General features: G+C 36.2%; 1 protein-coding gene across 4 annotated transcripts in view; it reads right to left on the bottom strand.

Moving 5' to 3' along the window:
- Positions 1-441: 441 nt before the first annotated feature.
- Positions 442-18,631, bottom strand: part of LOC311090582 (NACHT, LRR and PYD domains-containing protein 3-like) — a 28,671-nt gene continuing 10,481 nt past the window's right edge. The window contains exons 7-10 of one of the 4 annotated variants that reach the window (XM_084125952.1): positions 18,216-18,386; positions 6,495-6,665; positions 2,453-2,626; positions 442-2,158 (exon numbers count right to left, since the gene is read on the bottom strand). In XM_084125952.1, the coding sequence (XP_083982078.1) occupies positions 2,152-2,158; positions 2,453-2,626; positions 6,495-6,665; positions 18,216-18,386 (523 nt within the window). In that variant the 3' untranslated portion in view covers positions 442-2,151. Of the gene's footprint in view, positions 2,159-2,452; positions 2,627-3,221; positions 3,613-6,494; positions 6,666-18,215; positions 18,387-18,631 lie in introns of those variants that run through there. The other 3 variants (XM_084125951.1, XM_084125954.1, XM_084125953.1) reach the window with 3 other exon arrangements.

Below are 18,631 nucleotides of genomic sequence, written 5' to 3'. Positions count from 1 at the left end.
TTTTTTTTTTTTTAATAAATAAAATAGGCTATAAAATAGGCTACATTTCAGAGAAAGATTTTCTCAATCTTTTCCACTGACCAAATAGTATTTTTAATTGATTTATATTTTTAATGGAAACAGATAGGCCTTGTCGTGCATTATTTGCACGAAAATATTCTATATATCTATCTGTTATCATAAACAATTCTCTCTGTAGATGAAACATTAAAACACAACATGCCACAGGAAAAGTGTTCAAATGCATTGCATCCACTATATAAAATTATGTAACTTCTCCATAATGATTTCATGTAGTTTAAGTGTTTGAGAATGGCATATTTAATCTAAATGTTTATATCATAAGTAAAAAATAGTTTAAATCATTCTTTTATTTATTTAAACTTATTGTGAACATGCACTGTATTTATGATTATGAATCATAATGAAGATTTACGGTTTTCCTTCATCTGCCATTTGATAGGCTAGGCCTATATACAGGTGAAACTCGAAAATTTTGAATATCGTGCAAAGTGAGATATTCCAAGCCTTTATTTGTTATAATTTTAATGATTATGGCTTACAGCTTATGAAAACCCCAAATTCAAAATCTCAGAAAATTAGAATATTACATGAAATAAAAAATAAAAAAAAATAAAAAAGGATTTTAAATACAGAAATGTCGGCCCTCTGAAAATCATGCATATGTACTCAGTACTTGGTTTGGGCCCCTTTTGCATGAATTACTGCCTCAATGCGGAGTGGCATGGATGCTATCAGCCTGTGGCACTGCTGAGGTGTTATAATAATAATAATAATAATTTGTTACATTTATATAGCGCTTTTCAGGGTCCTCAAAGCGCTTCACATATGGAAGGGAGGAATCTCCTCAACCACCACCAATGTACAGCATCCACCTGGATGATGCGACGGCAGCCATATTGCGCCAGAGCGCCCACCACACACCAGCTTACTGGTGGAGAGGAGACAGTGATGAAGCCAATCAGTATAGCAATTTCTTTAAAATAAAATATCTCCCTTGCTTTGAACTTTGAGCATTGTAACTTTGCAGATGTTGTTTATGCTCAAACAGCAACATTAAACATTAACTAAAGTTAGAAAAGTGAAATCATGATTTAATCATTAATGTGCTCATTGTGCCCTCTTGTGACATCAGCAGACAAGCCAATAGTTTATAGTTTAGAATTAACGTAATGTGGTTGTATATCAACCAGGGACACGTTTGTGTGCATTTTGTTTTGTGATTTCACCGGAACGAATATGACCTTTACTGTCACTTTTTATTCATCCTTATTGTAAAAACATTTTATTTTATAACAATCTTACTGACCCCTTACTGAATTTTTTTACGTATTGTACATTTAATTTGTTTTAATTACTTTTAGGGCTTTTGCCATTTTAGGAATTGTAAAAGTGAAGAGAGAGGCAGATGGGATTGAGAAATGATGCAGGCCAGATTTGAGTTGCACACTGTCACGTAGGTGAACTCAGAAATGAGGAAGACAGGCACCAAACCACTAATAACTTTCATAAAAAAACAAAAACAAATACATACAAACAAGAGAACTAGGAAAACAGGGAATACAAGGAACAAAGCTGAGCACATCGACAAAACATTCATTAAAGACAAAAATCGAATGAAACTAGATTAAGATTGCTTAGGTGAGACTTGCGTCTCAAATGGTGATGCAACTTTCACAAGAGAGAGTTCAAATGTTAATTTCCAGAAAGGTCCTTTGTCTTCTCAGGGAGTGGTTGTTCCTCAACCAGACTGCCCGGCATTTTCTAATTTCTCAAGTCTTACAGTTTCATAAAAACATGTAGTGTATATTGAGTGTTACACCTACATTGTATTCAATATCTAGTGTATCCAGAACAATTCCAAATTGCTAATGGTGTTTTCCAGCATTTATTTTCATGGGCCACTGCATAAAAAAATTTGTATTAAATTATACAGTTGGACAAGTTCTTATATAAGTTCAGGTCCTGTAATATATCATTGAGGTAATTGAGAATAACAGACCCACAAAAAGATAAAAAACAAGAAACCGGTGTGAAGTCACACACACACGCTGTGTGTCTCTGTGTCTTCAGTCTCTGTAGCGGCTCCTTATTCACCATCAGCTGATCCTGAGGAAACTGAACTGACGTCTAAATACTGTGAATTCAATAAAACACAGACAGTCACATATGAGTATGAGACATTACTGCTGTTGATATGGTAAACAACTGATAAACAACTCTCTCTTAATCACTTAGATGGAGACACTGTAAGAGATGAAAATACTCATATATTCATAGATCATATTCACATCACAGAATTAAACTCTTATTAAAACAGTTTACAGAGAATAAAGTGGAGCTGAATTATTATCTTATATTCTCCAGTTACACACGAGGTCTGTTATTGAAATTGGGTCAATTTAAAGGATTTAAATAAAAAATTACTCACAGTAATGTCTCCAGTTTACAATGTGGATCATCCTTCAGATCAGAGAGCAACTTCATTCCTGATTTTCCTATTTTACTCCCAGACAGATTCAGTTTTTTCAGGTATGAGGGGTTTGATCTCAGAGCTGAAGCCAGAGCGGCACAACCTTCCTCTGGGAGATCACAATTACCCATCCTGTAGAGAACAATGACACACTCTTCACTCTCTCAGTTCAGACCAGATCAGTTTAGCAGTGAATCCATTATTACAAACTTAAGAGAAAGTACAAACTTAAAGGGAAAAAAAATCAAAATGTCTGATGGATCAGGATCTGTATTTTTTATGTCTAATCTATTTTAATTAAGTTTACAGTTATTTATATCTGTAACTATGTATGAAGCATTGATTTGTTTACGAGAGATGATTTAACTTTTTTTCCCCAAAGAAAACCACAAAAAACAACTTAATTATACGCAGTCAACAAATTGCAAAAGGTTTTTTCTTTTCAAAATTAGAAATTATCTCTTAGTTCAGATGGTTTCAAAATTCAATTAATACAGGGTTAAAAAAAAGTTTTATCTTTGCTTTGAAAACAGTCACCACATCCCAGTCAACTCCAAAATCAATTCTTTGTTTCATGCTTAAATGTACATTTTCACTTGACCTACTAGAAAAGCAAGCAAACATTCCTCACCCTTTGTTTTAAAATATTTAAAAGAATAAAACCATACACATTAAAACCTTCATTGATTCCATCACTCCACAATAATAGAACTGACCTTGTGACGAGTTGTTTACCCATCAGAGACAATAATGTATCATAAGCCGCAATCTGAATGTTAACACCTCTTTCCACTATCTCCCTGTATTATCCGGGACTTCATTCACAAATGGTTGAATAAAATGCCCACTGATGTACTAAAACACTCTTATGAGAAAAGTTTCTGACCATCCCATTCCTTCTCCCAAAATTGTCACAAGACAGAAGGAGACAGACAGGTATTAAGGTGCAAACAGTGTTTATTAAGCAGAGTGGTGGTGAAACAGCGGGAACCAGACGATGGTGAGTGGATGGTGACTTGCTGAATGATGGCGATGACTGAAGAGGATTCTCTGTGCAGCTGACGAGTGAACACGAAGACAGGAGATCTGGATCAGGATGATGGATAGAAGACTGGAGACTTTGACGAGACAATCACATAAGTAGAAGGGTAAGGAGTCTGACAGTAAGCAGTGGTAACTGCGACGAGACCAGACAATGAGTGGATGGTGAACTGTGAATATATGGGCCATTCTACAGAATTGGTGCAAACTGCTGTCCCTCATCCAAAAAACACAATTGAAAAGCATTTAATTATTAAAATCTTAGATGTTTACTAAGATCCTTCAATTATCTATTGAAACCCACAATAATATTTAAGATATCAGTAAGCTTTATATATAAAATCATAATTTATGGGCTACTTTCAATTAGGAGGTGGCTGTCCCAAACCCTAACCCCTAAATTTCAACTTGTGAAAATGATATTGAAAAAATTGAGGAAATTTTGAATCTGTCTTCATGTGACTGAGCTGGATAGTTGTTCAGCACGGAGTTCCTCTTCAAACCCTTCAATACACTGACATTCTGGGCCCTATTTTAACAATCTAAGCGCATGGTCTAAGTACACGGTGCAAGTGCACTTAGGGCGTGTCCGAAACCACTTTTGCTAGTTTAACGACGGGAAACATGGTTGGCGCACCCGGTGCATGGACTGAAAGTGTTTTCTCTATTCTCTTAATTTACGGTTAAATGAGGCCCCTGGCAACAGACCAGCCTGACCAAGCTGGGACACCAATTATGATAAGCAAACCATGTTTAGGCTGGTTTAGGAGCCTAAACCTATTTACATGACGGAATTTGATAGTGGAAAGACTGAACGTGTCTTCAGAGAGCAAACGGATCTGCTCAATGAAAGGTAAAAGCACGCAAGCAGACCATCTACAGGACAAGCCGGATTCCACCATATCTTTATGTACACAATAATAATCTTTTACATTGTAATCCTTTTATTTTAAATATTTGGCATGTTTGTGTGCTGCTGCGTGTCCCTGTGTGTGTAATAAGCGGAGTGTACGTGTGTTCTGGACCCACCTACGCATTACTAACGCACTCTTTAAATAACAAAAAATAATAATATTGCGCCATTGACTTTAGACCAAAATTGACTACACTGACTAAAAATATATTTTAGAAAAATAAACTTGAAGTGAAAATTCTGTTTATTTTTTAAAAAAAGTGTATTTATTTGCACTTTACTTAAAAATATATTTTAGGAATATTTTTAACTGTGTGCTGAAAATGATCATTATAACAATAGTATATATAGTATATATAAATAAAGTATATATAAATAATATTTGTTTATTAATATGCATTTGTTATTGAAGACAAAGTGTGCAATTTGTAGTATTTGGAATAAACCAAAGGTATTACTGAGCATATACTTTTTACTCATATATAATCTAATACACTTATGGTATATTGCTTGTATTTTTTGAAGACACTCCTAATGAATTTGTAATGTACTAACACAAATAAAGTATGCTTTTATATGACTAATCAAGCATGTAATTAGTCCCTACAAAAGTATTATTGAGCATATACTTTGTACTCAAATATAATAAACTTATGGTCTGCGCCGATAGCTTTGCGAGCAAGTGTGCTGACATAGCGCCGATGTGCTTTGGGCGACCCGAATCCGAGTCCAGGCTTGTGGACCTTTCCCGATCCCGCCCCCCCTTTCTCTCTCCCACCTCACTTCCTGTCTAACTAGTGTCCTATCCTAATAAAAAAAAAAAAAAAAAAATTTATATATAAAAAAATTATATATATATATATATAAAATAAATAAATGAATTAATAAATAAATAAAAAACATACATATACACACACACACACATATATATACATATATACAGTGCAATGCATAAGTGAATACACCCATGCTAAAGTTGACTAAAAAGAGGAATAAAAAATCATATTTTGGAAATTGAACTTAATGCCTTAATTTAAAAAATTAGGAAAAATCCAACCTTTAAGGACACCAATTTTCTTTGTGAATGAATAATGTATCGTAAATAAACCTCATACCTAGAGATTGGCATGGGGTACTTTCCATAAGATCATCTCTCAATGCAAATCAAACTAGCTTTTAGGCTAACTGAAATAAAATCATGCCAATCTCTAGGTATGGTGAAGGCTATGTGATGATGTGGGGCTATTTTAATTCCAAAGGCCAAGGGAACTTTATCAGGATGCATAGTATCCTAAAAAAAAATGTAAAAAAAATACTTAAAAATAAAAATCTGCCTGCCTCTATGGGAATTTAACATAGGGGTGTACTCACTTATGCACCATGTATTTTAAGGAAGAACATTTATTTATTTACGATACATTATTCATTCACAAAGAAAATTGGTGTCCTTAAAGGTTGGATTTTTCCTAATTTTTTAAATTAAGGCATTAAGTTCAATTTCCAAAATATGATTTTTTATTCCTCTTTTTAGTCAACTTTAGCATGGGTGTATTCACTTATGCATTGCACTGTATATATATATACACATCTTCAAAAAGATCACTGATTAAAAAACAGGAAAATCATTAGGAAATCCTTGGGGAGGCTGCGCCGGTGCTAAGCAAATTTTTGCTATGGCTACAGCCCCAGGAAGCCCTGGTCTAGCGCCGACACTGATGATAACTGCATCGGGCTGAAACTAGCAAAAAACACTTGCGTGAGTCACGCCTGGTCGCCGGGTGTATGATGGGGCCCTCTGTGTTTTTATTTGATTTGAGTTTAAAGTTTAAAGTCTGTTTAAAGTCAAGAGACTGAAATGTTGATTGTGTGTGAAAGTGTGTATTTCAGTGTGACTCTCAGTCCTGCAGTTTCATGTTACTGAGGATCAGCTCATGTGTTCAATCATTTACAGCTCAATCAGCTGAACTCACAGCAGCAGAAAGAGGCTGAACACTTCAAATATACTTTACATTGTGATTCATGTGTGAGAGTCAAATATGATCTTACCACAGTATCTCCAGTTCACAGCGAGGATCCTTCAGTACAGCAGCAAGCAGTGTGACTGATCTTCCTATTTTATTCACTGACAGATCCAGATCTCTCATGTGAGAGGGGTTTGATTTCAGAGCTGAAGCCAGAACAGCACAACCCTCCTCTGTCATGCCACAATCATGCAACCTGTAAAGAACAAAGACACACTCTTCACTCTCTCAGTTCAGATCAGTTTAACAGGTACAAAAAATAAACTGACTAACCTTGATTTACAAGTCCTAACTTGATTAATTGATCACATTTAAAGGTAGGGTAGGTAGGAATTTTATAAAAAACTTTTTTCCAAATTTGTTTAAACTTTCTATATATATCAATACATAATTAAAATGTAAGTACTCTGAAAAAAAAGAGTATAAAAATCGAGTGACTCTAGACCGTTTAATCTGCATTAAACACAGCTCATTATTTCCATTCGGGACGAAACAAAGGATTGGATTAGGTGACTGTCACTCTCTCGCAACCATGGCAACCACCCTTTTGCCACACAGGATCTGCCCATATGCGCGCGCACCCGTTTGATTTGAGGAATTCAAGAGGCACGGAACCTAGGAATAGCAAAACAATGGCAGAGAAAGAGCAATCAAAAATTCACATTACCGGCATATGCAGTTAGCGAAGGCAAACAAGGCAAAAAAGGAAGACAGTACTAGAGAAGGTAATGAACAAAAAGTCTTTGAATAAAACGCGTGTCAATATCCTCGGACCCTAGTTGCACGGCCTCTTGCACGACCTCCTCTGCTTCGCCCTCGACCCCGGACCTGTCCTCGAGCTGACGATGCGGTACTTGTCTCTGGAATGTAGTCCTCATCAGAGTCAACAATGCTTTCATCATGGAAACTCTTACATGCAGAACACCATATATGTTATGAATCTTACACGAAATTCATCTTCATCACAGTGTAACTGATGGTAATGGAAAAACGTGTATGCAATGCAACCTGTTTTTAGCTTTGCCTTATAGATAACTAGCTCGTTAGCGAATCAAAAAATATATATTTTAAACTTTACCAATATCAATATGCTAGCTTGATAGTGAGTACTAAAATACATCTTATTTGTTTATATTCATAATGATAAAGTTAGATTTTTTTATTACATGTGATTCTGACATGATGTCACTACATGCACTGTGCTCCTTCCTCTCCACTCGTCTCAGGTAAATAATGCGTCTTCAGCTCAGCGGTCGGCGTCGCGCGTTCATGTGTTTTGGGGGCGTGGCTTTGGAAGGAGCCCAGAAGGGAGGGGGTGGAGTGAATGGAAATAATGAGCTGTCTTTAAAACAGTCGTGAGAGGTCTACAGACACTCAATTTTTATACTTTCTTTTTCAGAGTACTTACATTTTAATTATGTTTTGATATATAAATAAAGTTTAAACAAATTTGGAAAAGAAGTTTTTTATAAAAATCCTACCTACAATACCTTTAAATGGGAAGTTTAATAATAAAAGAGCCACAGAGGAAAGATTATCTTCATTTGTTATGTTTGTTAATCACTGTATTACTTCTAATGTTGTGGTGAAGGATAAAAGAAAATCAACTTATTGTGAAACTGATTTAGATTTTAGACCCAGTACAAAAATAGGTTGATAATTATTAACCCTTAAAAAAGAGGGGCAAGTAAAGTAATATTAATTAAACTACCAGAAAAAACCGAACCTCCTAAACCAGCCTAAACATGGTTTGCTTATCATAATTGGTGTCCCAGCTTGGTCAGGCTGGTCTGTTGCCAGGGGCCTCATTTAACCGTTGCGTACACACAAAACAGGCCCTGAAAGAGGCGTACGCCACTTCCGACGCATAAGTTGTGATTTATAAAAACAAACTTGACAAGAAAATGTGTGTACCTGCACACAAACTCTGACCCATGCGTATGAACGTTTTAGAGACAGAGCAGTTTGGCGACACCGATGGTGAGCTGAAGGACAGACGGCAGATGAAGGAAAACCACTTTAAATCTTCATTATGAATCCTAATCAAAAATACAGTGCATGTTCACAACAACAGTTTAAATAAATAAAAGAATGATTTAAACTATGTTTTACATTTGATATACACATTTAGATTAAATATACTATCCTCATTAATATTAAGTACTTAAGTTAAGCACTTAAATTTCATGAAATAATTAAAGAGAAGTAATTAAAAAAATTCTAATAAATAGAAATATTTGTAGTGGATGCAATGCTTTTGAACACTTTTCTTGTGGTATGCTGTGTTTTAATGTTTTAACTACTGCGAGGATTGCTTAGCACATGATAATAGCAGAACTCATGGTCTGAGAAAATATTTCTGTGCAAATAATGATCAATAATGCACAATAAGGGCTATCTGTTTCCATTAAAAATATAAATCAATTAAAAAGACCATTTGGCCAGTGAAAAAGATTGAGAAAAACTTTCTCTGAAGTATAAATAAATAAACTTTTATTTATTCAAAAACAAGCCAAATATAGGCTACTAAATGATTCTTAGCAATGTAATGTGACAACACTTTATATATACCATATCTAATCTATTCCTGATGTCTTGTACCATTAAACATGGTATCACATGGATGAATATGCATATGCAAATGATATGCAGATGAGGATATGCATAGTAAAACGAGGCATTGTAAGCTCCATATATGGAGAGGGGGGAGGAGACGCATGTGCACACAATCTTCCACTTACTGGGATTTAAAAAGGGAATTTTGCGCAGGTTATGGTGTGCGCACGGTTTTATAAGTCTGAATATTTTATGGCGTGCCATTTTTGGCTTTCAGGCGCACGTACACTTTTAGTAAGGATCCTACGCAGTTTTAAAAATGAGACCCCTGGTTTTAGAGAGTTTTTGGGCACATTCAGCTGGTTAAGCTGGGAGATATACAAAAAAAATTTAAGCATCGTGGTGGTTGTCAAAAACATGAGTCCTCCTAGACAGTGTTAATCTAGTCAATGTCAAATTAACTTAACATAACATAAATGGTCATTAACAAAGGGGTTTTTATTTCATCACCAATAACAAAGACAAGAGGGATACTAAATAGGGGTGGATTAGTATACCCTAACCCTCAACTTCAGAAACACCAGTTTAACAACAAACTATTTTACTGCATGATATTATCAATGATCTAACAATGTTTTTATAGGGACTGCCGTTTGAGCTGCCCAAGCTGAAGCTGAACAGTGAATGAACACTTGAAAACAATCACTTTGCCAAAGAGTTAACTTACCCAAATGAATCATATACACATTATGAATCATATACACAGAACATAAACAATCTTAGAACTTCACAAAATGACAAATGAAAGTGAAATTGAACTTTACAAATTTTGAACTATGTTTTTTTTATGTATAAATCTAATACCACATTTGTGGTTTATACAATATGTAACTTAAAACATACATAACATTAAAGTGCCCCTAGTATGATATTTTAAAGTCTCCTACTTTGGAGTAGGAGGTCAAAGGTCATCAAAGGTCAAAAAAACGTTTCATTTTCTTATAATATACATCGGACATCACATTTTTCAATGATTCTCTTTAAATCCCTCCATTCCGCAAGGTACTCTGCTCTGATTGGCCAGCCAGCTCAGTCTGTTGTGATTGGTCGACCGCGTACAGCACGCATTGGAAACAAAAACGCCCATTGTCATAACTGAACTTCAGCTCCATCTGGAGGCTTCCTAAAGCTCAGCAATTGTACACACCATAAACTAAAGACATTTACGAACGATCACGTAGATTTTACCATTTCAATCTGAGCGTGAGACTGATAATGAAACATTGGAAGAACTAGTTATTAAACCCGCACCTCCCATCAGAAGGACAACTTGAGTAAGACGTTTCTCAGTGATACACTACTCAGTTTGAGGTACAGTACATTATGAAATGTTGCTACTGTATCAGTATACTGATAACTGTATACTGTATGTTGCTATACTGTATTCATCAGCATCAGGCTCCATCCTTTATCTTTCCTCAAAGTAGTAAGAATGACAGACAATCTGCATTAATAGACACAGTTTTAGGTAATAGTGGCCCGCAGCTGATTAGCAGAAGTATTTCAGTAAGACAGTGATAACGTGAGTTAGCCGGTTAGCAGGATACCTACACAATATAAAACACAAAAATACGAATTTTGAACACCCGGTAGAAAATATGTATACATCAATAATTAGTCATACTTACAAGTTGTGATTCTGAAGAGCAAGTTGGTGCAAATAAACTGAGGACTGACCCATCTTTCTAGAGCAAGCGTTTTGCGAATCCTGCGTTGGACTCTGAGATTTGAGAAGCAGTCGCCAGTAAAATGAAGGGAACACAGCAAAAGTTTGGGATTATACTGCTGTGGTATCATGGTAAAGACTGACTCTTCACATCCTTTGGAAGTGAAAATAAACCTAATTTATTTTCACAGTGGAGAGCACACCATCTAGATTGTGAAAACATTATCTACATTATGAAAATGTAGTAAGTAATCTACATTTGTAAGTAATCTACATTATGAAAATGTAGTAAGTCGTGATGTGTGAACTTAACGAAAATGGATTCGAATTCCAAACGACTCGTTTGAGCGGTTCAGAGTCCACTCTTTCTTTTGAGATAAACTAACTTTATTTATGATGCACTTTTAGCTTTACAACTTTGCAGACTGTTTACATTCACATACAGCTACAGTACACACAGCATGAAAGGTAATTTTCAAAAATCCATAATAGGGGCACTTTAAACTTTGATGCAACCACCTAAGCTCAAATCTAGTTTTTATTTTTTGAGGGTGTGTTCAGATAAATATTCATCAAGTCTTTAACAACTCAGGAAACCATTTTTTATAAAAAAAAAAAAAAATGGTTCAGAGAAACGGCAGGTTCACACATACTCCGTTTGCAGTACGTATGCGGTGCAGAAGCAGCACGGGCTCTTGTGCTGTCACATATGACGGATTTGCAATGCACAGCTGATCCGCGGCTGTATACCACAAACACAACATTTATTCATTATTTGTATTTAAAATCCAGAAGTTGTTCCTAAAAAAAATTATTCAGCATTGTGAATCTCTTTGTTCACAGTACAGTTATACAGTCTTTCATAGATGTATTCATGTTTAAATGCACTAAATTTAAACAACATATTATTCAATTCATTATATAGATATTAGATGTATATAGATGTATATTTTAAGCTACAATAGCAAACATTTTAAATTAAAACTTACAATTGACAAAAACAGCCGACTCTCATGCCTTTTCTTTTACATTTAAATCCTTATACAAGAAATCCTGTGGGTCATAAAGAACTTTGTTTTTCCACATCCATGATATTAATGCATACTCTGTTTGCAGTGAAACTACTAATATGTATGAACCTGCATGAGACGTGCTGGAATTCTGTAATATGGACAATTGTGGTAATGAAAATGCACTGAATTGTTATTGTGTGCACTTTGAGATATTGTGAATAATTCTAGGTACCTTATTATCTCACTTGTTTAGATTTTTAGTACAGTTGCTTCAATGTATCGGACCCAATATTTAATGGACAATTTTTTATTAATTTAAAACCACTGGTTTATCGACTATATGAAACAAACTGATAGATTATTAATTAACCGTGTGAAGACTTTGAGTTGTATAATGTCTGTTGCATAATCCAACATTTTCCTCTGGTTGAAATAATTAAATACTTTGTGATCTCTTATAATTTTGGCCTGCTGAATGCTAAATGGAGCAAATCCATGTTCAATTAAATTATTTGATGATGCAGCAATAAAATAAAAAAGTATATACCTTAATCAATGTGTTTTACATTTTTATGCTAATTTAAAGGGTTCATATGATGCTATTTCGTTATTTTGTTATTCGGCCTAATAAAATAGTTTAAAATGCTTTATTGCTAAAAAAAAACATTATTTTTTCACATAGGCTACTGTACATTATTGCTGCTCCTCTATTCCCAGTTTGTCTGAAACGCTCTGATTTCTACAAAGTCCCTCCTCCTGAAAAGCTCAGAGTGCTCTGATTGGCCAGCAGACCCAGTGCGTTGTGATTGGCCAAATACCTTGAGTGTGTTGAAAAAATGTAACGGCCAATACCATAATCACGAGCTTCAGCTTCCAAGGCATTAAGCAATTGTAAACACAGTTAACAATGTTGTTGGTTTTACCGTATCATTTCGAGCCAGACTTGAATTCTTAAAATGGTGATGATAAAACCGATCTTGTGCAGAACGTTTCACAGTGGTAAGTAGTCTTTGTACTCTCCAAGGTTCAGGAAACTGTCCTCTGTAAAATGTGCTGTGTACAAGCAAACATTGGGTTGTACTGCTCAGGAACAGCTTTATAAATAAATCCTAAGCTCTGATTAAAGCCGGGTGCACACTGTGTGATTTATAATAGTTCTTTACGACTGTTGCTTGTCAGACTGTACGAACATGATCCTCACTGTAAGCCATGTCACACTGTACGATCAGTTGTCATTAATGTCAGACTGTACGACAGTCAAGACACGTTAAAAACAGACGTCATCAATCAATGACATGTTCGGTGATGTGAGCTGCATTACACATTGGATTGAAATGGTGGCTACAAAGAATTCTCTACCGTTTATTTTGGTCACGGCTTGTCTTGAAAAACGAAGACAATTTGATGGTTGTCGTAGGAGTAGTAACACTGCAGGACTGTGAGTCAAATCTTCTGACACTGCCACAATTTCATCAGAGGTAAAATTCAGTTTTTGGCCTAGGATCAAAGGAATCTTTTAGGATTTGCAAAATGCGTCTTAGTCGGCCTAATCATACAGTGTGAACCCGGCTTAACATCTGAAAGAGTCTCCATGACATGATGACAACACTAAAATTCACTGAAGCATCGTCTCTCTCTTTGCGTATGCCTTTGGGCAGGAATTATGCTAATATTTCACATTGGGAAATATTAACTATTAATATTTCATCTTTGCTCCTGTCTGCCTTGCTGCTGCTGAGTTGGTTTGCGTCTGTAAGCTTCGTATATCTTTCTGTTTTGAATCATTATTTACAGTACTATCATTCCTTGTTGTTTATACTGCTAAATATAACTTACTCAACATCACACATTAACCTGACATCGCTAGCTTCAATCTAAATTGTTATTGCTAGCAACACGCTAGTAATTTGCTAGCCTGTTAGTGTGCCATCTGTTCGCTCTAGTTATTTGTTTATTTTTTCTCTCACACGCTCGCACCTTTTTACGAGTTCATCAACTGTGGTGAGTAGGATCAGTCAACAAACACGGTCATGTCATCTTCTCCTCTTATTGTCACTTGCACTTCATGGTACATGTATAGCATAGCCTTCTCTGTCAGCATTTACAGGATTTACATGTGATAAATGCAGGAAGATAGTCAGGCTGATGGAGAAGATTTCAGAACTGGACACGCATCCAAACTTTAATCAAGGTTAATTGTAAGAGTGCAAGGGGTTTAGATACTGCTTTGGATGCGACTAGCTTAGTGAACTCTGTACATTGTTCGGTTCCAGCTGTAAAGCCCATGCAGCAGGGCAATTGGGTGACGGTGAGACGCTGTAGTCGCGGGACAAAACACTGCTCTTCCATTCCGATTACAATAACAAATGGATTCTCCCCACTCAGTGAAACACCCACTGAGAATCTTGTTGAATGTGCCCTAGTTATTGGCGATTCTATTACACGGAACATGAAAATAGAGACATCAGCCACCATAGTCACATGTTTGCCGGGAGCCAGAGCACCTGACATCAAAGCAAATTTAAAAGTGCTGGCTAATGCTAATTGTAAATTCTCTAAGATTATTATTCAGGTCGGCACAAATGATGTGTTGACTCCGCCAGTCGGAGATCACCAAAATTAATGTTAAAAAGGTGTGAGAACTCGCAAGTACGATGTCAGGCACTGTAATTTGCTCTGGCCCCCTTCCTGTTCGCAGGAGTGATGTGATGTCTAAGTGTCTGCAAAATAATAAAGAATTCATAATCAATTGGAAAAGTTTTTGGGGCGGACCTGACCTGTTGAAAAGAGATGGTAATCATCCCTCCTGGGATGGTGCTGCTCTTCTCTCTAGTAATATTGCACATAGTCTTAGAGCTCAAACATGAATTGGGGCTCAGGTCAAGAAGCAGACAGACTGGCTAAACCGACCGTCTGCTAGCTGTCTCACGTCAGGTCAGATAAATCCCATCACATAGAGACTCTTTCACCTAGATATCATCATATAGAGACTGTGTCTGTTCCTCGAATTAGGAAATACAAAAAACTTCCAAACCCATTTAAGAGTAAAATAATTGATGTTTAACAAATAAAAAGCAAATATAATACAAATGAGCAAATGATAAAGCTTGGGTTGCTGAATATTCGATTCCTTACTTCAAAAGCACTTATTATTAATGATATGATTACAGACTATAATCTAGATGTGCTGTGTTTGACAAAAACCTGGCTAAACCAAACAATTACATTACTTTAAATGAGTCCACTCCGCAAGATTACTCTTATAAACATGAACCTCGTCTGAAAGGCAAAGGGGGAGGTGTTGCTGTAATTTATAGTAATATTTTCAGAATTACTAAGAAGTCTAGTTTCAAATATAATTCTTTTGAAGTGTTGGTGCTAAATGTAACACTATCTAGTGTAAATGATAAATCACGTTTGAGATTTGTGTATACAGGCCAACAGGGCACCATACAGACTTTATCAAAGACGGTTTATCAAAGAGTTAGTACTGGCTTCAGATAAAGTCTTAATTGTTGGTGATTTTAATATACATGTACATAACGAAAAAGATGCATTGGGATTGGCATTTAAAGACATTCTTAACTCTATTGGAGTTAGACAACACGTCAGGACCTACTCATTGTCGTAATCATACTCTACATTTAATATTATCACACGGAATCAATGATGATGCCGTTGAAATTCTGCAGCAGAGCGATGACATCTCAGATCATTATCTAGTCTTGTGTAAACTTAATTTAGCCAAGGCTGCAAAGCTGACTCTGTGTTACAAATATGTTAGACCTATCACTTCTGCCACTAAAGATTGCTTTATTAATAATCTGCCTAATCAGTTTCATCATCTCAGCATCCCAGATAGCTTAGAAGAACTCGATATTGCGACAGAAAATGGAGTGCAACTGGAAGAAAACAAAACTAGAGGTATTTTGCATTTCAGAGAGGCCTTAAAAGCTGCTAGATCTGCTTATTTTTCAACCCTTTTAGAAGAAAATAAACAAAACCCTAGGTATTTATTTGAAACAGTGGGTAAACTAACGAAGAATAAAGCTTTAAGCCCAGACGTTTCAAAGCAGCACAGCAGTAATGACTTTATGAACTTCTTCACTCATAAGATTGATAATATCAGGGAGAAAATTATAACTATGCATCCGTCTACTACAGTATCGCATCAGGCAGTGCATTGTAGTCTCCCTAAGGAAAAATTTGATTCATTCATTGCTATAGGACAGGAAGAATTGTCTAAACTCGTTAAATCAACTAAATCGACAACATGTATGTTAGACCCTATACCGACTAAGCTACTGAAAGAGATGCTTCCAGAGGTCATAGATCCTCTTCTTAATATAATTAATTCATCTTTGTCATTAGAATACGTACCAAAAACTTTTAAGCTGGCTATGATTAACAACCTCTTGTTAAAAAACGCAACTTGATCCTACAGAATTAGTCAATTACAGGCTGATCTTGAATCTACCTTTTTTGTCAAAGATACTAGAAAAGGCAGTATCTTCACAACTATGTTCCTTTTTAGAAAGAAATAAGTATTCAGTAGAAATCAGTATTTAGACCGTACCATAGTACTGAGACAGCTCTCATTAGAGTCACAAATGATTTGCTCTTATCATCCGATCGTGGTTGTATCTCTCTATTAGTGTTACTCGGTCTTAGTGCTGCATTTGACACTATCGACCACAACATTCTTTTAAATAGACTCGAAAATGATGTTGGCATTAGTGGAATTGCATTAGCATGGTTTAAATCATACTTATCTGACCGTTATCAGTTTGTAGCAGTAAATGAAGAGATGTCTTATCGATCAAAAGTTTAGTGTGGAGTACCACAAGGCTCAGTACTAGGACCGTTGCTATTCACTCTGTACATGCTACCCTTGGGAGATATCATTAGGAAGCATGACATTAGTTTTCACTGTTATGCTGATGATAATCAGCTCTATATTTCTTCACACCCTGACGAAACTTACCAATTTACAAAATTAACGGAATGCATAGCTGACATAAAAAACTGGATGACTAGCAATTTCCTACTACTTAATTCTGAAAAAAAACGAGATTATAATTACTGGACAAAAAAAAAAAAACCTTCCTCACGTAATAACCTAGAATACTGTCTAACACTTGATGGCTGCTCTGTTAAGTCCTCATCGTTGGTTAGGAACCTGGGTGTGCACTTTGATACCAATCTTTCAATTGAAAGTCACTTGTCTAGTATCTGTTAAACCACATTTTTTCTCTGTCAGTTCAAATCTATACTAAAAACACATCTCTTTGGCCTGGCATACACATAACACATTATAGACTTCTATAAATCAAGGTTAGGCTGCATAGATTAGGTCAGCCGGAACCGGGAACACTCCCCATAAATCCTGATGTATCGTTACATCATAAGAAGAATGGCGTCTATGTTAATATTAGTCTAAATAGTCTATTAGTCTATTTATCCGAGGTTTACCACAGTCCGCCGGATCCAGGCCATATCCAGATCTGATAAAGGACCTGCACCTGGACACGATGACAATGCAGTCCTGAAGTGTCAACCAGTCCATCCCCTGTGAAGGCCTCCTTCCCTTTACCTCAGTACAGATAAAATGTTGTCGGGATAATTCCATTTGCATGGCTATGCAGACGCGTAAAAAAAAAAAAAATCTGTAATATACATTTAGGCCAGATAAGTGGTTTATTGAGGGTTGATTTGTAAAGAAGGACTACACTTCTGCTCACATACATATTCAAACGCGCATACCTTTGGACTGAACACGTAATGCGCATGTGCACGATGTCTGCGTTTTCGTGGGTTTGCGTTTTTGAGGTTTGCGCAGAGATAACGGATAATCGTTTGCACCTTCAAACCTATTTCAGGGAGTGCGTTCTCGAGACACCAGGCACTGTTTTGTGCGGATGGGCGGCCGGAGCGCGTTAAGGGTTTTCCTGTTAGAGCGGTGTTGTGTTAGCGGCCCCCAAATTAATAACTAATGATCTTCGCAACGGAAGTGAATCAATTAATCAAAACCTTTAGCTGGACAATAACTTTATCCTAGAGCTGTTGTAAAGCCTAAACAATCTGTTACGGTAATTTCCTATTATCACTGTAAAGCTGCTTTGAAACAATCCATATTGTTAAAAGCGCTATATAAATTAAGGTGACTTGACATTGTGATGTAGACGTTTGAGGAAGTAATATCTGCACTTTAATCAAGACATTTTAGGCAGGTCTGGATCAGTGTGTTCTGTTAGAAAGCATCTAAAGCTCCAATAAATGTTTGGTGGGTCAAAAACAGGAGCAACAGGTCATGTGATGTGATGGAGATGAACTTCATCTTCAGTCTTTTGTGCTGAGATTTAGTTTGTTTAAAGAACATTTCTAAAATTTACATTAAAGGACACTTCTTACTGAGGAAAAAGACGTGTGAATATCAGAGAGATGATCTAACCTCAGTATCTCCAGTTTACAGCAAGGATCCTTCAGTACAGCAGAGAGAAGCTTCACTGAATTTGATATATTACTCCATGACAGATTCAGTTCTCTCAGGTATGAGGGGTTTGATCTCAGAGCTGAAGCCAGAGCAGCACAACCTTCATCTGTGACGCCACAATTGCTAAACCTGTAGAGAACAATGACACACTATTTACTCTCTCAGTTCAGATCAGATCAGTTTAACAGTGAATCCAGAATTAAAGAGAGAGTACAAACTTAAAGCAAAAATCAATATGCTTGATGGATCAATGCACTGAGATCTAAAATGTCACAGAGCACAAAACAAAACGGTTCAGAGTAACGACAGGTTCACACATACTCCGTTTGCAGTACGTATGCGGTGCAGAAGCAGCACGGGCTCTTGTGCTGTCA

The sequence above is a fragment of the Abramis brama genome (genome assembly GCF_963993115.1).
Source record: "Abramis brama genome assembly, chromosome: 10".
Classification (NCBI taxonomy): domain Eukaryota; kingdom Metazoa; phylum Chordata; class Actinopteri; order Cypriniformes; family Leuciscidae; genus Abramis; species Abramis brama.
The sequence above is the reverse complement of the archived record's forward strand: the minus strand, read 5'-3'. Positions and strand labels throughout refer to the sequence as shown.